We start from the raw sequence: 16349 nt of genomic DNA, 5'->3' as shown, positions 1-16349 counted from the left end.
TGGAGCGACAGGCTCCATTTAACCTGGATTCAACCCACTGGCTGCCAGAAATGAAATAATAAACCATACAGATGAGAAACCTGGCAGCCTGGGCAAATAATGAAGGCAGGTTGTGTGAATGAGCTGTTGAGTTCCTCCAAGTACTGCAAAGAGTTCACCAGCACCCATAGTGTTTCAGTGCCTTGGACCATTCTGGTCTCCAGCACAGTCTGATCCCCCAAGCTTTGTGGGGTGTATCAAATCACAGTCTGAGCCAGCTGTTTCCTTGTCACATGACCCCTTGACCATCCAGCTAGAGAAGACAAACCTCAAGTCTTTGGGAAAGATGTAACTGCTGTGGACCAGCTGCTTTGCATGCATGCAAAGTTTCAATCCTTTGCAGTATCTCCAAGTTGCAATGAGAGGGACTCCCTTTTTGATACCCTGGAGAGCTGCTGCCAGTCAGTGCAGAGAATACCATGCTAGATGGTCCAATGAGTCATTACTTGGCACAAGGCAGCATTCTATATTCCTAAAGCACGTTGGCTGAGCCCACATATCTGTGGAGTACATGGTGAGCAGCTGGGGTTGTTTGGATAGTTGTGAGTTGTTTGGTGAGGCCTTATGAGGGAAGGTTGAAGGAGCTAGGTATGTTTAGCCTGGAAGAGAGGAGACTGAGATGAGCTACGATGATAGCCATCTTCAAATATTTCATGGGCTGTCACATGGGACATGGAGCAAGCTTGTTTTCTCCTGCTCTGGAGGGCAGGACTCGAACCAATGGCGTCAAGTTACAAGAAAGGAGATTCTGACTAAACATCAAGAAGAACTTCTTGACAGTAAGAGCTGTTCAGCAGTGAAACGGTCTCCGTCTGAAGGTGATGGACTCTCCTTCCTTGGAGGTTTTTTAAACAGGTTGGATGGCCAACTGTCATGGATGCTTTAGCTGAGACTCCTGCATTGCAGGGGGGTTGGACTGGATGACCCTTGGGGTCCCTTCCAACTATACAATTCTATGATTCTATTGTCAGGGCATCTTTGCCACTGCTTGCTGGGGCCCGGTAGCATTATCCACTCCAGACCTGCAGCGTTTTCACTTCTAAGCCAACTTTTGGATCCCCATCTGCACGGGGAACATTCCGCATGCAAAACCCACACGGGCTAACTCCGCATTCTGTTTTCAAAACGTGTGTCTTATGAATGCCCCCCTCCCACCCAAAAAACAAAAAAAACCCCACAACTTCCAGAGCTGCTTCCCATGCATCAGTTTGGCATAGAGCTCCACTTTGGCTACCGAAGCATCTCTCGACCCCTCTCGGCAGGCATGTCGAGAGACTGAGCACTGTACCAGTGTCCGCGCAGAGCCGCCCCACCCCACCCGCGAGTCTCTCCAGCGTCCCTCCCCTCGGCTGGCCCCTGGCCCGGAGGCGGAGCCGGCTCTGCTGCTGCCGCCGCCGCCGCTTTGGCCGCTGCCAGAAGCTCGCCCGGAGCTCGCGCTGCTGCCCTTGCGCTGCTGCTGCCAGTGCGGCCGGGACATGCGGCTCCGGGGACGCGGCGGAGGAGCCGCCGCGGGGAGCAACTTGCTGCTGCTGCTGCTGCTACTGGCTGCCTTCTGCGGGGCGGCGGGCGGGCAGGGGACGCGGCTGCTCAGCGGTGAGTGCCTGCCGGGCTGGGCTGGGCAAGCGGATGCATCAGTCCCGGTCCCGAGATGGCTGGGGAGAGAGGCAGGCGCGGGGGTCTCGGGCTGTTCCCCTCCTGTCTTGCAGCGGGTGGGGGGAAGCACCCACACCCGGGAATTGAAAGCAAATGCAAAAGTTAAGGGGGGTGATCTGGAGCTGCGTCTCCGCGCTTTCTGGAATGGGGAGCGCTTTGGGTTGCATGGGGGGGGCATTAAATCATTGGAATGAGCCCCGGACTGAGAAACCTGCCTATGGATGAGAAAAGTGATGCTAACTGGGGTTGGGTGGGTAGGGACAAGAATTCTGTGTTGGCGAGAGAACACTGGGTGAAAGAGCAGCTTCAGCGGTGCCCAAGGTCTGTGGGGGCTAACCCCCCTTCCTCCTCTTGATGGTACTTTTATTAATGCGCACCAAAAAAAAATGCTACTGTTGCTGCAACGAGAAGCAGGCAGGTTGTGACGGTGCAGAGCTTTCCCCTCTTAGAAATGGAGGGTGGTGGGGGTCCTTCTGCCTGAGAAAAGCGGGACCAACGGCCGGCCAGTTTTAGTATCTGTTTCTAGAGGCAAAGAAGCAAACAAAGTATGCAGTCCTGGCTATATGGTTTGGCAGTCTCCATCTCATCGAAAGCCAGGGGCTATACGTTGCCAAAGTTTTGTGCAGGACTGCGCCCAGAAAATGTTGATGGCACCCCAGAGACGACCCAGCTGATATGGGTGGCCTCATCTTCAGCAGCCTACTTGCTTACTCTACAAATACACAAAGTGGATTGTGGGTGGACTAAATAAGACGGGTTTTCTTTCGCGGAAGGAGGGGGCGATGGTAGAGCTTTGTGCGAAAAGTTGTGTGCGTTTCAACACCCAAGTGTAGCGGAGACTCTGTGTGTCTCTGCAGCGGAGAACCTGGGATCCCTTCCAGGCTCTGCTCTGGGCTGCTAACGCTCCGGACACAGCAGAAGTGGGGGTGCAGGCTGGGGCTGCCCCAACGGGGAAGGCACTATGGCAGATGCTTTGCTGCCTTGGCATGGGAGGGGAGGGGAGGGGAGGGGAGGGGAGGGGAGGGGAGGGGAGGAGAGAGAGAGAGAGAGAGAGAGAGAGAGAGAGAGAGAGAGAGAGAGAGAGAGAGAGAGAGAGAGAGAGAGAGAGAGAGAGAGAGAGAGAGAGAGAGAGAGACGGGCTGCCAGCTTCACATTCTGCAGATCTCTCTCAACCGGGCACCCTTAAATCTTGGGTAGAATTAACATGAGTCAGATGTCCAGCAGGACCCTGGTTTCAGTTCTGGGGATCAGTGCTGGAAGAAATTATATGACGCTGCTTTCACTGCATCAAGCTGCGTAGCTCAGTTGGTTATAGCTACTATGATGGTGATAATGCCAAGGTTGCAGGTTCGATCCCCGTATGGGACAGCTGCATATTCCTGCATTGCAGGGGGTTGGACTACATGATCCTTAGGGTCCTTTCCAACTCTACAATTCTATGAAAAAAGCTGGCCGGGGGGGGGTCTATTTTAGCTGGTGGTGTCTGCTCCTGGGAATTTGTGAGCTTCAGGGGGTGATGTTGTATGCTCTTCTTCATCTGAGCTCCCGTCCAAAAGCAGTGGTTCAGTTCAGTCATTTTAAACTCTGGGCAGAATAGACTTATGAGGCATCTCTCTTTAGATGGCATTACTTCACTTACTTCAAAAGGTGGTTAGCCAGTCTGGCTTCCGCTGAGGCATTTCCTGATCGTTCTGCTGATCTGCCCCAGCGTCCTGCCCTGATTGGTGCCATTGTGCAAAATGGATAATGTTTATAGGATGCTGCCTTCTAGTGATTCAAGCTATTGGTCCATCTAGCCTTTATTGTTTGCTCCGACTGGTAGCAGATTTCCACAGTTGCAGGAAGGTGTTGCCCTTGTTTAAAACTGGTCCTGTGAACTGGAGATGCTGGTGATTAAACCTGGGACATGCAAACCAGGCAGTGTACCACTGAGCTCCGGCCGTTCCCATGAAGTGCCATCGAGGAGAAATGCTTACGAGCTCGCTTAGAATGCTTATCTATCACTATTGAGTCACTATAGCTCCCCACCCCACCCCCCAAAAACCTTACTACTCAAGCTGGCATAGGAAGCTGCCCTATACTGAATCTGACCACCCAGTTCAGTAATTTTTTATACAGTACAGTGACTGGCAGTGGCTCTCCAGGGTTCCAGACAGAGGGCTCTCTAAGCCCTGCTGGGAGGTGCCAGGGCTTGAACCAGTGACCTGCATACAGAGCAAATGAGCTATCACTAATCTACAGCCTATACTGGGCTTTAAGCTGGAGGTTTAAGCTCCAGTGCTATTCAGAAACCAAGACATATTTTGGCAACAGCCATGGCAGTTCCACAGGCCAGCTAGAAATATCATGCAGTGGGCCGTCCACTTTGCAGCACAACAGTATTTTAAGCATCCTCTTAGAATACACACACACACACACACACACACACACACATCCCCCTTCTTAAGACTCTTTAAATAAACTCTTTCCCCACTCTAAGTGTGGAGACTGTCTGAAAATGAATACTGCCAACAAATTCCCATTTGTTCTGTACTAGTCAAGCCTGCTTTGTCTGGATTTGCTTGTTCCTTCACCCCCACAGCTATAAGTGCTCCTGCAGAATCATGTAAGCAATGTAATACAAAAACAAAATACACATCTCAGTCATACAATAAAGCATAATAAAATTACTCAATTACCTGAACAAGTATATTTGCATTTTAAAAAGGTACCTGTTTTTCTTTTCTTTTTTAATGCTATAGGCATTTACAACCATTCTTTTCTTTTGCATTAGTGAGGGCCAGATACATAGCCAGTTCATATTACCATTGGGGACACACTTTATGGTTCTGGCATGTAGAATCAGCCCCACACATGCTCCAATTTAACGAGTCTTTGAAAGCTTATAAAGCAACTTCTGCTAGGGTGTTGTGTGTGTAATTGAAGATGTGCAACTTTGTGCATGGCATGCTATTGCCCCCCACACACACACACTCCAATTGCCATGTTATGATTTCATTGTGAAACTAATACGTTGATATACTGCCACGTGATTGATGGTTACCACGTTTCTTATTCTAGCACTAATTACTTTTCACATGCAAAACAACTTGCAGGCCTTATCTTAGTTATCCTCATCAAAAACGTAGATGATACAACATTATTGTTCCCATTTTACAGAAGATAAGGGGGGGGGGCTATGCAAGGCCTTGGTTACAATGGAATTTGAACTCAGGCCTCCCATCATTGTACAGTGGTACCTCTGGTTAAGAACTTAATTCGTTCTGGAGGTCCGTTCTTAACCAGAAACTGTTCTTAACCTCAAGCACCACTTTAGCTAATGGCGCCTCCTGCGGCCGCCGCGCCGCCAGAGCACAATTTCTGTTCTCATCCTGAAGCAAAGTTCTTAACCTGAGGTACTATTTCTGGGTTAGCGGAGTTTGTAACCTGAAACGTTTGTAACCTGAAGCATTTGTAACCCGAGGTACCACTGTATTAGACTATGCTGCTGTTTTGCAGAACTATTTCATATTATTTATCTGAGTCATTAATAGTGTGTTTTGCAGCAGATATGAAACACCTGACGGGCAGACATGCTTTCCTAAACATTTTCTCAAAGAGCTATGATTGACCATGGGTCTCTGATGCATTTCCACTACTTGATTTGGAGTACCCATCTGCTCTCCACACTTGCACTTTGTGTTGCACTGAACACCAGTGTGATCTAGCGGCTAGCCACTGTGCAAGATGTGAAGCAGCTCTAAGGAGGGATTTGAACTTGGGCCTCTGCATCTACCTCTTTGTACTAAAAAATACCTAACATATTGATGAAGCAGAGAAATTGGTTAGAATCTTAGCTATATTTATTAAGGGCTAATCAGATTGAAATCAACACCTGACTTAATAACTAAGCACCTTTAGTTTCATGGATTCATCTCTAGTATGCAGTAGAGTGAGATCACTGGTGCCTGGCCTGCAATCAACTGCATTGCATTCCTGCCTTGGCTAAAAATAACTTCAAATTTTGCTGATAAAATGCAGACATTTGCCAGGTTGTTGCAAAAACTTTAGCCACCTCAAAGCAGCCCACTCTTAAGGGCTGGATATTCTGCAGTCCTGGTCATTGCCAATTTTATAAGTGATGTGCTTTTTCTCTTCTTCCCATTGCCTCACAGCTGCGGATCTGATTCTTCAGAGAGGTAATGTATTTTGTATTTCATCAAAGATGCATGTTGGTCAGATTATTGATGGTGACTAGACTGTTTTTGCTGTGCTCAGCATTTTAACTTGTATGCCATCTGCAGTTAAGACACTGGAATCCCACACAGTCAAATTACAGTAGTGTGCTGTATTAAGATCCTTGGAATGGAGTGCTGTAAACTTTTGTTCTGTACGTTTAAGGAAGAATAGAAACGCGAGGATCTCTCTCAAAATGTTTTTTAGAAACACCACTTTGCATCATAGGGGTTTATAACATCCTGTCCTGAAACACATGTTCCATGGTTGGCTTCTTAAAACAGAACACTTGACTCTGCACTGGATAAATGTGGACATAAAATACTAATAAAAGTCACATTGTGAAATTCACGAGACAGAGATTGGCTGATGATATAGGTTTATAGGAAGCAGCTTTAGAAGGAGCCAGGCCATCGGTTTGCCTCACTCAGTATTGTCCACATACATTGCTGATGGCACTTCAGGGTTTCAAACAAGAGTCTTTTGCAGTCCTACCTGGAGATGCTGGGGACTGAGCCTTCTACATGAATTATTGTCAGGGCGGTTTTCAGGAGCAGGTCTGCAATAACTCACACGGTGTCAGTGAAGTTAACTCTCTTTATTCAAAGAAACAAAACAGCTCAGGAGGCCAGGCCTAGTGAGCATTGCAACTCTCCCCAGTAGATCTTGCCCCAGTAAGGCAGTTCCAAACAGCTCCCTAAGTCTCCTCCTGCCCCGGGTCATCCCCAAACGATCTGAGACTTCGATGCCTTATGTGTATTTGCTCCTCTCACTTCATACCTCTTCTGGTTCTGGTAGACCGGGAGTGGGGGGAACTGGTCACAGGAGGAGGGAGAGACCCCATGGCTTCTTCAGCAGTCAGCTTCATCTCTACTTCTTTGTCCCCTTCCTCTCCAGCCTCCTCTTCTGCCTCTGATTCTGGGCTGTTCTCTGCCCCAGCCTCTTCCTGCTCACTTAACCCTGTTGCCCCTTCAGCTTCTGACACCTCATCCTCCCAGTCGGCTCCCTATTCTCCCTCTGACCACTCAGCATCATCCCACCACCAATCCCCTGGCTCTGAGCCTTCTTCTCTTGCGGGTTCCCCAGCTGGTGCCTCCCACCACTCGGCATCCTGCCAGACCATGACAATTCTACTATTGAGCTACAGCCTGTATGAAAAATTCATAACACAAATTCTGGGATTGAATGAGCCTTAATATGAACTAGTTTAGTTAATTTTTTTGTGATAAGAAGCTTTCACCTAACACAAAAATTTGAGTTCTTTCTGAGCACACATACCAACAGATTTATGGCTGGCACTCATTTTTGTATCTGGCCAAAATGTGACAGCAATGCTTTCCTCAACTTCAGTCAAAGGAAATGTGGTTAGACTGGCCATACTATGCAGGTAGGTGTTCTTAATTCCAGCTCATGTGAGTTTTATGAGTGCTGATGTGAGTTAATGGAGAGAAATTCCATGCAGCACAAAACTCATCATGGGAGAAGTATTGCCTACCCTTTCCTGCTGGTTTGCTAATGGTTTTTTTTTTCCTTTTTGGACTTTCTCAGGACATGCCATTTGCCGTGGAGGAACCCAACGCCCGTGCTACAAGATCGTTTACTTACATAATGTTGTACGCAGGGTTGGCTTTAAAGAAGCTCTTCAGGCCTGTAGGAGAGATGGAGGAGACCTAGTCAGTATAGAAACACAGTCAGAACAGAAACTGATTGAGAAGATGATTGGGAGCTTTTCAGCATCAGAAGGCGACTTCTGGATAGGGCTTAGGAGAGAATCAGATCCTGACAACAGCACTGAATGCCCAAACTTGTACTCTTGGTCAGATGGAAGTTTGTCCACGTTTCGGTAAGTCCATATGTTCAGAACAGAAGTATGAGTTCCTTCATGAAGTTAGCAAGTCAAACAAAAGTATTAAGTGTTCTGAATAGAGATTCCTACCCATTTATAAATAAGTTCTACCTTTTGAAAAAAGCATTGGTGTTTTAATCCAAAGCCCCAGAGAATTTCTTTTGGCCATGATTGTCTTTTGCTTTCCTGGCTTAGGCACCCTGTGTATCAAGGATGTCAAGAGCTCAACCTATTATTGCATAACTGGTTTCCTGGTGGGAATGGTGCTAACCCTTCCAGAGAACCTTCCCACAGCTTACAGTGCCAACCTGGGACTTCAGGACCATGCTAGGAGTGCAAGCAGCTGCCACACCCTTTACTTCCTGGCATAGTTGTGGCGTTATCCTATGTGACCAACACCAACCAGTAAAATTTGTGTACCAGAACATCAGTGACCAAACGGGCCCATCCAGCTTCGTATCCTGCTGGTATAACCCATAACAAGAATTATTGCAAGAAAAAAATTGCACAAGTATTCTTTCTTTGGACTGTGAAAGGGACTAAATATCACGTTTGCGTATCCTCTGTTAGCACCATGCAGCATCTGGGTTCAGCCAGGGAAGGCTTATGGCTGAGATAGATCCCATGAGCTGTAGTTCAGGGGTATTATTTATGTGTTGCTTCATAAAATGTATATACCGTTTGATAATAAAAGACCTCAAAGTGGCTTACAAAAAGAATAAAAGAATAACATTGTCGGTGAAGAAACAGTTATTTAAAACATACAAATAATAATTAACATCAATAATAAGCTTAAAACCTTGTAAACATTCTACATAACCGGATAGGTTTGTCTAAACAAAATTGTTTCTAACGGATGCCAAAAATAATACAGCGAAGCTGCCTGCCTGAATGACAATCAGGTAGAGTGATAGAGCATTTGGTTTGCATGAAGAAGGTCCCTGGTTTTATCCCTAGCATCTCCAGGTAGGACTTGGGACATCCCATTTAAAAAAAACCTTGAAGAGCTACTGCCAGTCACTGTGTAGACAACACAGATCTAGATGAGCCATTGGTTTGGGAAAGGGCATAGCCCACTGGTAGAGCATTTGCTTTGCTTGCAGAAGGTCCCAGATTCAATTCCTGGCATTTCCAGGTGGAGCTCAGAGCATCCCCTGCCTGCAAACTTGGGAAGCTGCTGCCAGTCAGTGTAGACAGCACTGAGCAAGATAGACTAATAGTCTGACCAAAAGTCAGCTTCCTGTGTTGCCAGCCTGAACAGGAAGCCTCCATAGCCCGTCCTGTTGAGGACAGTCAATGGCTTGCCTGGGTCAGTGGAGTTCCTCCAGCACCTAGGATCCCTTTTCTGTTTAGAGAGAGATGCTCCAACCTGTAGCTTCCCTGGCTCATCATTGGGGGGGGGGGCAGGTGTGCACAGAGCCTATGGATTCCTGGTTCTAGCCTTGCTGTCCCTGACATCTGCACCCTCCACATTCACGTGAAGAGCTAGAGCAGCAGGTACAAAGTCAAAAGGTGTTGTGAGTGAATTTGATTCCTTCCATGTATTTCTCTGCTCTGCGAAATGCCCTTCGTGGGGAGAACTCCTGGCAAGAAGAAGCAATTCCCCTGATGTTTTGCTTTGATTCCACAGAAACTGGTACGCAGACGAGCCCTCTTGCGGAAGTGAAGTCTGTGTTGTGATGTACCACCAACCCTCAGCACCTGCAGGCGATGGGGGGCCGTATATGTTTCAGTGGAATGACGACAGCTGCAGCATGAAAAACAACTTCATTTGCAAATATCCCCAGGGTAATTGAGTCCATATCCTGCGATGTCCAATTCGGCCCAGGGGCTGGTCATTTGTGGTGTGGGAGACTTCTAGCAATGAAGGGATACATAAATGTCTGGGAATGTTAAACGCAATGCCTACTTGTGTTATGGAGTCTTAAGAGTTAACTCGCTTATTATGGACTTTATCTTTTGCGGTTGTGGAATGAACATCCTATGTCCTTTGGCCTTAACTGAAAGAACTGGAACCAAGAATGATTAATAACATATATCTGTATATTGTGATTTCTCTCCAGTTTTGAAGAAATCCAGCATCTTTCCATATAGTCAGTTTTCTCAGCACTGCAATAGGCATTAAAAGGGAAATGCTACTGGGGCAGTCTCTGAACTCAATGTATATTGGCTATTGCTTGAATGATTGTTCAATTTCTGTACTGCTTAATATATTAAAAAAATATCTCCAAGCAGCGTACAAAAAAGAAGCAACAGACAACTTAAACAAAATATTACAAAAATTCAGAGTTACATATAAAAATGTTACATTAATACAAAGTTACTAATATATATAAATCGATATCAGCCCCCCCCCTTTCTGGCACACCCTCCCTCTCAGGCTCTGGGTTCTCACCCAGGGTCCAAACAAACTCTCAGCCCCCCCTAAAAGTCTAACAAGAATAGTTCCTGGAAACAGTGGTCCTCACCCTAGGCTCTCATTCTAGACTTGCTTTTTTATGGGCAGGCCCAAAGTGGGTGGCACTTCCTCAGGCTGCCCACAGCTGTGTGCCATGCAGCTTCACTCTCCACACTCAGTTCCAGGTACAGCAGGTTCAATGCATTTCCCAGGGGGTCTAAAGGAGGGAGAAAGCCCCTCCCCCTCCACTCACAGCTCTTTCTTCACCCTCCGTCCTCCCTTCTTCTTCCAGTTGCTTTTTGAACAGTATCCAACTCAGAAGAAAATAGTGTATTGTGAGGCTTAGTTCTCACTGCTTTGATGGAGTTTGCAATGCGCAGTACAATGATGTACCTCTAGCATTCACTGGCCACATACTTAAAGATGTTGCTCATATGAACATCATGAAACCTAGAAGGGAATTGTATGGAACCATAGCTTCTCGAGAGCCACCCTTAGAGAGGATTCAGGTTAAGACTTTTAAGTATCACCATTGGGCACAGAAAAAAATATGAAGGCGATGAAATGACAAGGGAAACGGAAAAATGGTTTCAGTGACAAGTTGCAATCCGTTTCCAAAAATGGCCTCCTTAACTAAACTTCTGGGGCACAATATCAAATGTGCCATGAACTTCCATGGATAAGCCAAAACATTGGGGGAGTGGGATTAAGTTTTTCCTGGTGACCAAATGCAGAAGAAAATGTATGTCTGTATGTTTTTTCCCTTGCAGAAAAGCCAACAGCTGCCTCTGAAATTAATACCTCTCAAGCAGGTAAATCTCACATCAGTAAATTTTGAGTGCATGGTATAGATTCTGTTCCAAATAACAGCTACAGTTCCCAGAGTGTTTTAACAGCCAACTCCTAACCACTGTCCGCCACACCCTTAACAAACTACAGTTCCCGGGATTCTCTGGGAGAAGCTATGGCTGCTTAAAGTGGTGTGGTACTGCTTTAAAATGTACAGTGCAATGAAACCATTCTCCTGTAGAGTTGTAATAGCCAGATTCCTTTCCTAGGAGATTCAACAGAGAGCTTTACACCCACATCCCCAGAGGAACCCATTCCTGAAGTTGCAACTAATAAAACTTTCAAAGAAGCTAAAGGTAGGCACTGTCATTTGTTAGCACAGACTGTAATGAAGTATTTGATTTCCTGGAGAACAGCACAGCAGACATATTTAAAACATCCTGTTACTTGTGCTAATTATCTCCTCTCTTCCTGCCCCCATTGCTAAAGTTAAAAAGAAAAAGGAGAAATTATGCACAGAGAACCTGGAGCATAATAACTGCATGATAAAGTAATGCCTGTTAATTTTTCCATGAAAAGTTAGAGTATCTTTTCCCCCCCGCACAGAGCCTGTTTGGAGCCTTGCCTACTTCTTAATCCCCAGCATTCCTGTGCTGCTTCTCCTCGTGGTCATCACAGCCATTTTCAGCTTTTGGCTTTATGCAAAGAGGCAAGTCACAATATGGGGCAAAGCATGAGGCTTTATGATACGCTGTCATAGCATCTGATCAGGATCAAGGGGCAGTGTGAATGAATGATGAATAAAACTGGGAGTGGGGAAGTAACTGGGAGTGGGGCCTTCTCGGTAGTGGCACCCGTCCTGTGGAACACCCTCCCATCAAATGTCAAGGAAATAAACAACTATATGACTTTTAGAAGACATCTGAAGGCCCCCCTGTTTAGGGATGCTTTTAATATTTGATGTTTTAATGCAGGCTTCCTCAAACTCAGCTCTCAAGATGTTTTGAGACTGCAATTCCCATCATCCCTGACCACTGGTCCTGCTAGCTAGGGATCATGGGAGTTGTAGGCCAAAAACATCTGGAGGGCCGAGTTTGAGGAAGCCTGCAATAAAACATTCTGTTGGGAGCCATCCAGAGTGGCTGGGGAAACCCAGCCAGATAGGCAGGGTATAAATATATTATTATTATTATTATTATTATTATTATTATTATTATTATTATTAAAGAGGAGGGATGTGAACAGGCTGTAAGAAGCTCAATGAAATTACTATTACGTACACACACCTGGAATGAAATGTTTTTGGTGGTTTTCAAACTATTTTAAAATGCTTTAAATATGTTCATTTTTATTCTGTTTCAAATTGTATTGTTTTAACGTGTTGATGTTTGCTGCCCTGGGCTCCTCTGGGAGGCAGGGTGGGATATAGATTTAATTAATGACATGTTAAGTTAACAAATGTGCGCACACACACAAACATCTGCTGCTATCACTTTTAGATGTCCTTCCTGTTGCTAGCTTGTGTGCGCTTCCAGGGTAAAATTCTACTTTTGGATAAAGGAAGTTAATTTCTTGCCTGCAGTTATTATTACCTTTCTTTTTCCTGCTACTGCTAAATTCAGATTAGATTGTGCCACTACTTACTACAGTAAACAAAGCTGACCATACCTGAAATATTCTCTTCCTTTATGTGGCCACAGTCTCTCTCTCTCTCTCTCTCTCTCTCTCTCTCTCTCTCTCTCTCTCTCTCTCTCTCTCTCTCTCTGTGTGTGTGTGTGTACACAAACTTTCTCTGCACTCTAACACCACTAGATTAGTTTCTTAGTAAGTGTTTTGTGGTCCAGTGGAAGATAAAAGGAAGCTAATACCTTTTTATTTATTTCCCTTCTAAGGAGACGGGAGCAAACAGAGATGAATGCAAAGGAACACGATACCTGGCTATCCCCCAAGAGACAGAACAGCCCCAGTTTGGAGATATACAATGTAATCAGAAAACAGTCAGAAACAGATCTCGCTAGGACCAGACCAGACATTAAGAACTCTTCTTTCCGGGTCCGTCCTGGAGAAGATACTCCTGATGACCTCTCTGGGGACTATGACAATATGGCTGTCAATACCTCGGAGAGTGGCTTTGTGACTTTGGCCAGCACTGAAAGTGGATTTGTCACCAATGACATATACGAACTGTGCAATGACAGAGTGGGGCGAAGCAAAGAATCAGCCTGGGTAGAAAATGAGATATATGGCTATTAAAAAAAGACTGTGCTTTGGATATTGAGCTAAGTGGACACTGGAACTAGCTCTGGCACACAGGGACGTGCGCCTTGTAGGCAAAGGAATGTGATTTCTGCATTTGGCAGTGTTTGCGTTTTTACGAGAAAGGTTTTGCTTTTTTTGAAAGTGGAATGCGAGGGAATTTATATATGCAGGTAGAGCTCTTATTCAGCTAAGGAAAATGGCCTTGTGCAATCTTGCTTCCATTCCTTGACGGACAGACATCATCCCCCGATAATCTACAACTTGACAGTATTTCTGTCTTGTGACAACATGCACTTAAATCAAAACTCCTGTCTTTTAAGCTAATTGCCTAAGCCCAGATGGAGCTTGTGAGTTATTCAGTGATTATTTTTCCAGCTCCAGGATAAAAATACTACAGGTGTCACAGGTGACCATCAGTACCTAGTTTTCACCAGCTGCCTAGTATCCATATTTTGTTATCCTGAAATCCATCAGTTTTCCAGCAAGGAGGGGGCTTTTCCTCTATTGTGCTTTGCTCTTATCCATCCAGCCTACTTTTGCAACTAGTGATTAGCTTTCTTATACCCAAGGCCGCCCAACACAGGACATGGACATCAAATGACATCAAAAACCAACAAAGCAATATATTTCGGATGCTGGATGTAACACGTTAAGCAAAAAGACTCATTCTAAGAACCTAAATATAAAGAACTTGCAGTATCTGTGCAGGCAATGCGTTCATCGTAGGAATGGCTACAGTCCCTAACCCCTCTTTTTGGAAAGATTGCTAAAGCAAAAAATTATAGACACATCTGCATCTGTAGAGCCAAGAAGGCACTTATATGCTGCTGTACAACAGACCTCTGTGCCAGCTTTGCTCATATGCCTTGAGGGAAAGATTAAACACTGGTCACTTAATTTTGGAGGAAATGGGTGACCAGCTACTGTTACATATTTACCTCTTTTATGCTTTCTGCTGCCGGCAAGGGTGTTGAAGACCAGCACAGCTGCACTCCTAGAAGTCCTGATGCAGATGAGATTACTGTGCAAGGTTAGTGAATGTAATGGGGAGTAGAAAAATAACTCCAGTCTGAAACACATAATAACACATTCTGTATAAATCTGTTATGGTAGAAGCTAATGCATCAGTGCACGTTTGAGAAGCTAGTAGTGATACCTGGAGATCTGTGGTTGGATATCCTAATGCTTTATTATTATTATTATTATTTTAAGGAAGGTGGAGGGATTCAGATCAGGGTGGTGGCACTGGGAGATGAAAACTTAACCCTTCCCCTGCCACTATTTTCTTAATCCAAATTTGCCCACCCCAACAGCTGCTAGTTTCCTCCCAGGAGCAAATATACATGTATCCATTTCAAACTAACATGATGCTGATCACATGGAATGTCCCCTCCTCAACATTAGGGGTTTTTTTTGTTTGGTTTTTTTTTTTGTTCATACTGCTGCAAATCTCAGGACTCCCCCAAACTTTGTGCTTGGATTATGCCATTTGGCTACATCGAGGCAGACTCTTCGGCCTGAAATATAGGACTTAAGGTATAATGTGATAGTGCCTCTGAACATTAATTCCATATAGCCAACTTCAGTAATGGCCATTTTAGACCTCTTTGATGAATTTGATTAATCCCATTTTAAGGCCCTTTTAAAAAAAAAAAGTCTAACTCAATGGACATCACTAGATATGGCAGCAAATCTAGTGAAGTTAGCAATTATGTATTATGCGAAGCAGCACTTTCTCTTTTCGGTCCTGAACTGACAGCTAATCAGTTTAATAATTAGATGACCCTGAGTTCTTGTATTATGGAAGAGACAGAAGAACTGCTGTGCCCACTTTCTCTGCTTCATGGGTGATTAATGTCATGTACGGTTTGAGCCTGATAGCATTAACAACTCTTATATTCTACCCAGCCTTGTGAATGTCCACAAAAAGTACCAAAGCACACAAAAATTACCAGCTCTCCTATCCATGCATGCAACATAATTTGGCCAAGGCACATTTGATCCCATTCTTATCTGTGGGTGGATGCTTATCCCATTTATATATTTTTGTATAGAAATCAATAGACAGGTGTGTGGCTATTTACAAGTCAGTTACAAGCTGGTTTCTGACAGTAATAAATTCCATGTCATGTCAAGTCAGTTTATCTGTTACATATTTATAAATTTGTTGAATGCACAGATACAATGTAAGCATGACATGAACTTGACAAGAACTTCCAAATGCATTTTTGTGTGTGTGTGTGTGTGTGTGTGTGTGTGCAGAATGTGATTTCCTGAGCAGGGAAGATGGGAAGTAAGTCTCTGCATGTCTTTAGCTTCTTTTTCTTATTACTATTTCTTGTTCCTTTCGTGTTTTACAGTACAATTTTGAAAATATTTTTAAGTCTAGCAACAGGACATACACAAGTGATGGAAATAACTGAAAGCAAATCTTCATGAGCAACAGTCTTCTGGAAGCAGCATCTAATCCTGTTTTTCTACCACCAGTCCTAAGACAGATGGAAACAAATGAAATTCCTCCTTTGTCATTGGATATCAAATACATTATCCTTTGATTTTGATTTTTTTTAAAAAAAAAACCATTGATCCTTAAGTGGAATTTTTAAACCTCTAAATGAGCCAAGACTGACAAGACTTCCTCCCGTGTCAAGAAAGGGCCTGATATCTGTTTTTGGAAGCACAATACAAAATGAGGGACTGAAGATGTTGGTTTCAGAAAATGTAATAAAGTTCCCTGAGATCCTTTCATCCATGTTTCAGTGAGTTTCTGCCTCAGCCAGGTGATGAGAGACCCACACTGGAAAAAGTAACAAAGTGACTAGGGCTATGTTTGTACAGTGGTGTCAAAAGTACAGTAGTCTTATTGAATTCCATGCTGTAATTCCTGGAAATATCCAAACAAACCAATCAATGCATTATTTGTTGACATGTTTAGCTGAGGCCTGCATTTTTTTAACCTGAGTGCCACAACTCCTCCGGTTTTCTGCTCCAAGGAAGAAGCTGTGAATCAGAATAAGACCGAAATTTTTGTTTGTTTTGTTATTTGACATGTGACAGAAAAGATACTTAGTAATAGCAGCTTTCTGTTATCATGTACTGAATGGAACCGTGTTACCATATGAGGCCACAAATGGTTTTTTTTATTATATT

The 16349-nt window shown here is 44.6% G+C and overlaps 1 protein-coding gene across 2 annotated transcripts; it reads left to right on the top strand.

The window, feature by feature from the left end:
* The first annotated feature begins 1408 nt into the window (after positions 1 to 1408).
* LAYN (layilin) lies at positions 1409 to 15951 on the top strand. 2 transcript variants are annotated; one of them, XM_035140159.3, is made up of 9 exons: positions 1409 to 1632; positions 5847 to 5870; positions 7456 to 7750; positions 9384 to 9541; positions 10922 to 10963; positions 11210 to 11296; positions 11547 to 11649; positions 12833 to 14229; positions 15560 to 15951. In XM_035140159.3, exons 1-8 carry the CDS (start codon positions 1515 to 1517, stop codon positions 13191 to 13193), a joined length of 1188 nt encoding a protein of 395 aa, XP_034996050.3. In that variant the 5' UTR covers positions 1409 to 1514; the 3' UTR covers positions 13194 to 14229; positions 15560 to 15951. The 2 variants fall into 2 exon arrangements, with proteins under 2 accessions (XP_034996050.3, XP_088513986.1); XM_088657860.1 differs by lacking the exon at positions 5847 to 5870 and having other exon boundaries at positions 1441 to 1632.
* Positions 15952 to 16349: the final 398 nt, after the last annotated feature.

Source organism: Zootoca vivipara, chromosome 14, assembly GCF_965207765.1.
Source record: "Zootoca vivipara chromosome 14, rZooViv2.hap1.1, whole genome shotgun sequence".
Classification (NCBI taxonomy): Eukaryota; Metazoa; Chordata; class Lepidosauria; order Squamata; family Lacertidae; genus Zootoca; species Zootoca vivipara.
The sequence above is the reverse complement of the archived record's forward strand: the minus strand, read 5'-3'. Positions and strand labels throughout refer to the sequence as shown.